The sequence below is a fragment of the Lipotes vexillifer genome, unplaced genomic scaffold (genome assembly GCF_000442215.2).
Source record: "Lipotes vexillifer unplaced genomic scaffold, Lipotes_vexillifer_v1.1 scaffold1828, whole genome shotgun sequence".
Taxonomy (NCBI): Eukaryota; Metazoa; Chordata; class Mammalia; order Artiodactyla; family Lipotidae; genus Lipotes; species Lipotes vexillifer.
The window spans coordinates 50,279-52,363 of NW_006779969.1; the positions used below are offsets into that span (position 1 = coordinate 50,279).

The 2,085-nt window shown below is 42.7% G+C and overlaps 1 protein-coding gene across 1 annotated transcript in view; it reads right to left on the minus strand.

Annotated features, from left to right (window-relative positions):
- GP5 (glycoprotein V platelet) overlaps positions 1–198 on the minus strand; it is a gene marked incomplete at its 3' end in the record, with an annotated part of 47,971 nt that extends 47,773 nt beyond the window's left edge. The window contains exon 1 of the mRNA XM_007453142.1: positions 25–198. Within this exon, the coding sequence (XP_007453204.1) occupies positions 25–198 (174 nt within the window). The remainder of the gene's footprint in view (positions 1–24) is intronic.
- Between the last annotated feature and the right edge of the window lie 1,887 nt (positions 199–2,085).

A 2,085-nucleotide genomic window follows, 5' to 3' on the forward strand; every position in this document is an offset into this window, starting at 1 on the left:
CTGCAGGGCGCGGCGGCCCATGCGGAAGAGCAGGATGTGCGTAAGGTTGGTCGGCAAGCCGAGCGCCGCGATGCGCGCCACGCTACCCTGCGAGCACTGCGCGGCGTCGCGGAAAATGCACCTGCAGGTGGGTGGGCAGGGGAAGGGCTGGGCTCGCAGGAGCCCGAGCGCAGCGCACAGCAGAGCGCTCCTCAGCATGTCTGGAAAGGCGACCGCGGCAGATCTGTGGGCAACACACAAAGGACAAACGCTCGAATTTCAGTCTTGTAACACTGCATGATCCTTTCGCCAGGATTATCACTGACTTTGAATGTTACCCAGGTACAAGTTAAGTCTCCCTGTTAGGAGTGCTGATTTTCCTGGGTGGTGAAAAGACGTTCATTCTACACTACGAGGCCTCGTTCGTTTTACTGATTTTCCACTCTTTGTTCAAATCGTTGAAATGAAAGCATTTTCAAGCTATGGAAAAGTCAATACCTTTAAATCTTTACATAGAGAGAACTAATTAAAATAATCTTTCTCACAGTCAAGCTCACGGACATCACAGAGCAGTGTGCATTGTGAACATAGCCCTGCTCCTGACTTCATGACTTAGCCTGGGGTGGCTATGACCTACAGCCCTGAAGGGAACAGCAAAGTCTGTTAAAACAGCAGCAACCATCACCTGATTCCTTTTATCACAGTCATGCTGTATCTTCAGTGCCAACTTACTCTAAAACAGGACCACCCCATAATAGTGAACCACACTGAGAAAAGTAGGTAATAGTAGGTAATAGTACCTATCACTTTACGCCACGCATTGTTCTCAGCACTTTATTTAAATTAATTCACTTAATCCTTACAATAACCCTATGAGTTAGGTACTAATATCATCCTCAATTAAAGGATGATGCAACTAAGGCACAGAAAGGTTAAGTAACTAAACCAGGGTCACAGAGCTAGAATTTGAGAGTAGTATCTCTGATTGAGCCATAAATAAGGAGCTATCACTTCTAAGATGCTTAAATAAAAATTAGTACTCGTGGCACTGAATTATCTGTGAAATACAGTAATACTAATCTGCCAAAACAATGTTTCCTACATGTAATTTTAAACAAATTGCTTCTTGTACTAAATTTTATTTCTTATTCATACAGACTAACAGAGCCCTCCAGTTGCCCATACTAATTTTTAAAATATTTGGCCTTACCTGAAATGGTGCTGCACCCCAAAGCAACTGAAAGGCTTAGAGCTTTGCATGTGATCTGGCACTTTCCAAAGGAAGAGGGAAGTGTCCTTGCTTCCTGAGGATAAAGGCTTTCCCAGAATAAAAGTCATGTTAAGGACCCTATCTCAGAGGGCGTATTCTGGTTTTTAATGACAAATATCTTCAAACTTTGAAAAAGAGACCATACATCACCCAAGTCCTATGGCCAAAGCCGAATGATAAGAGCAGGAGGGAGAGCAGTTTCTCCCCAGAGGCACAATATGACTCTGTGATGTGTGTCCAGTAGTGACACAGCTGGGCCACTGCAGCAACCACACCCCTGGTTGGGCTACACTTCCTTTGGGTGTTCCTTTTTCTGCCATTTGGCTCCATTTCTACTCCAGTTCCCCTCTCCCCCTTTTAGGAATAAGGCTAAGGACATTCTCAAGTGCCCCACTCATTTTTTTTTTTTTTTTCATTTTAGGAGTAGTAAAGCTAAAAACATTCCCAAATATGTTCCATAATGGCCTTGCTGGGTTGAAGGAAGGGTGTCCACATGTTCAGTTGAACACAGGGATGTCAAACTGCTTTGCAAAGTAGTTGTGCCAATATATGCTGCCACCTACTGTGTATGATAGTTCCTGTACATCTCCACCCATGCCTTGGAATTGACTTTTTAAATTTAATTTTTGCCGTTCGTATGAAATAATTGTCTCGGTATGGTTTTAATTTTTCATTTCCCTATTAAATTACGAACTTGAGCATCTTTTCGTATTTTTAAGGGACAGTTGTGCCTCATCTTCTGAGAAATTTGGGTTCTTTTGACCATTTTTCTGTATGCAAAGTATGTATGATTGTGTCTTTAAAAAACTGAATTGTAGGCATTATTTATGTATTCT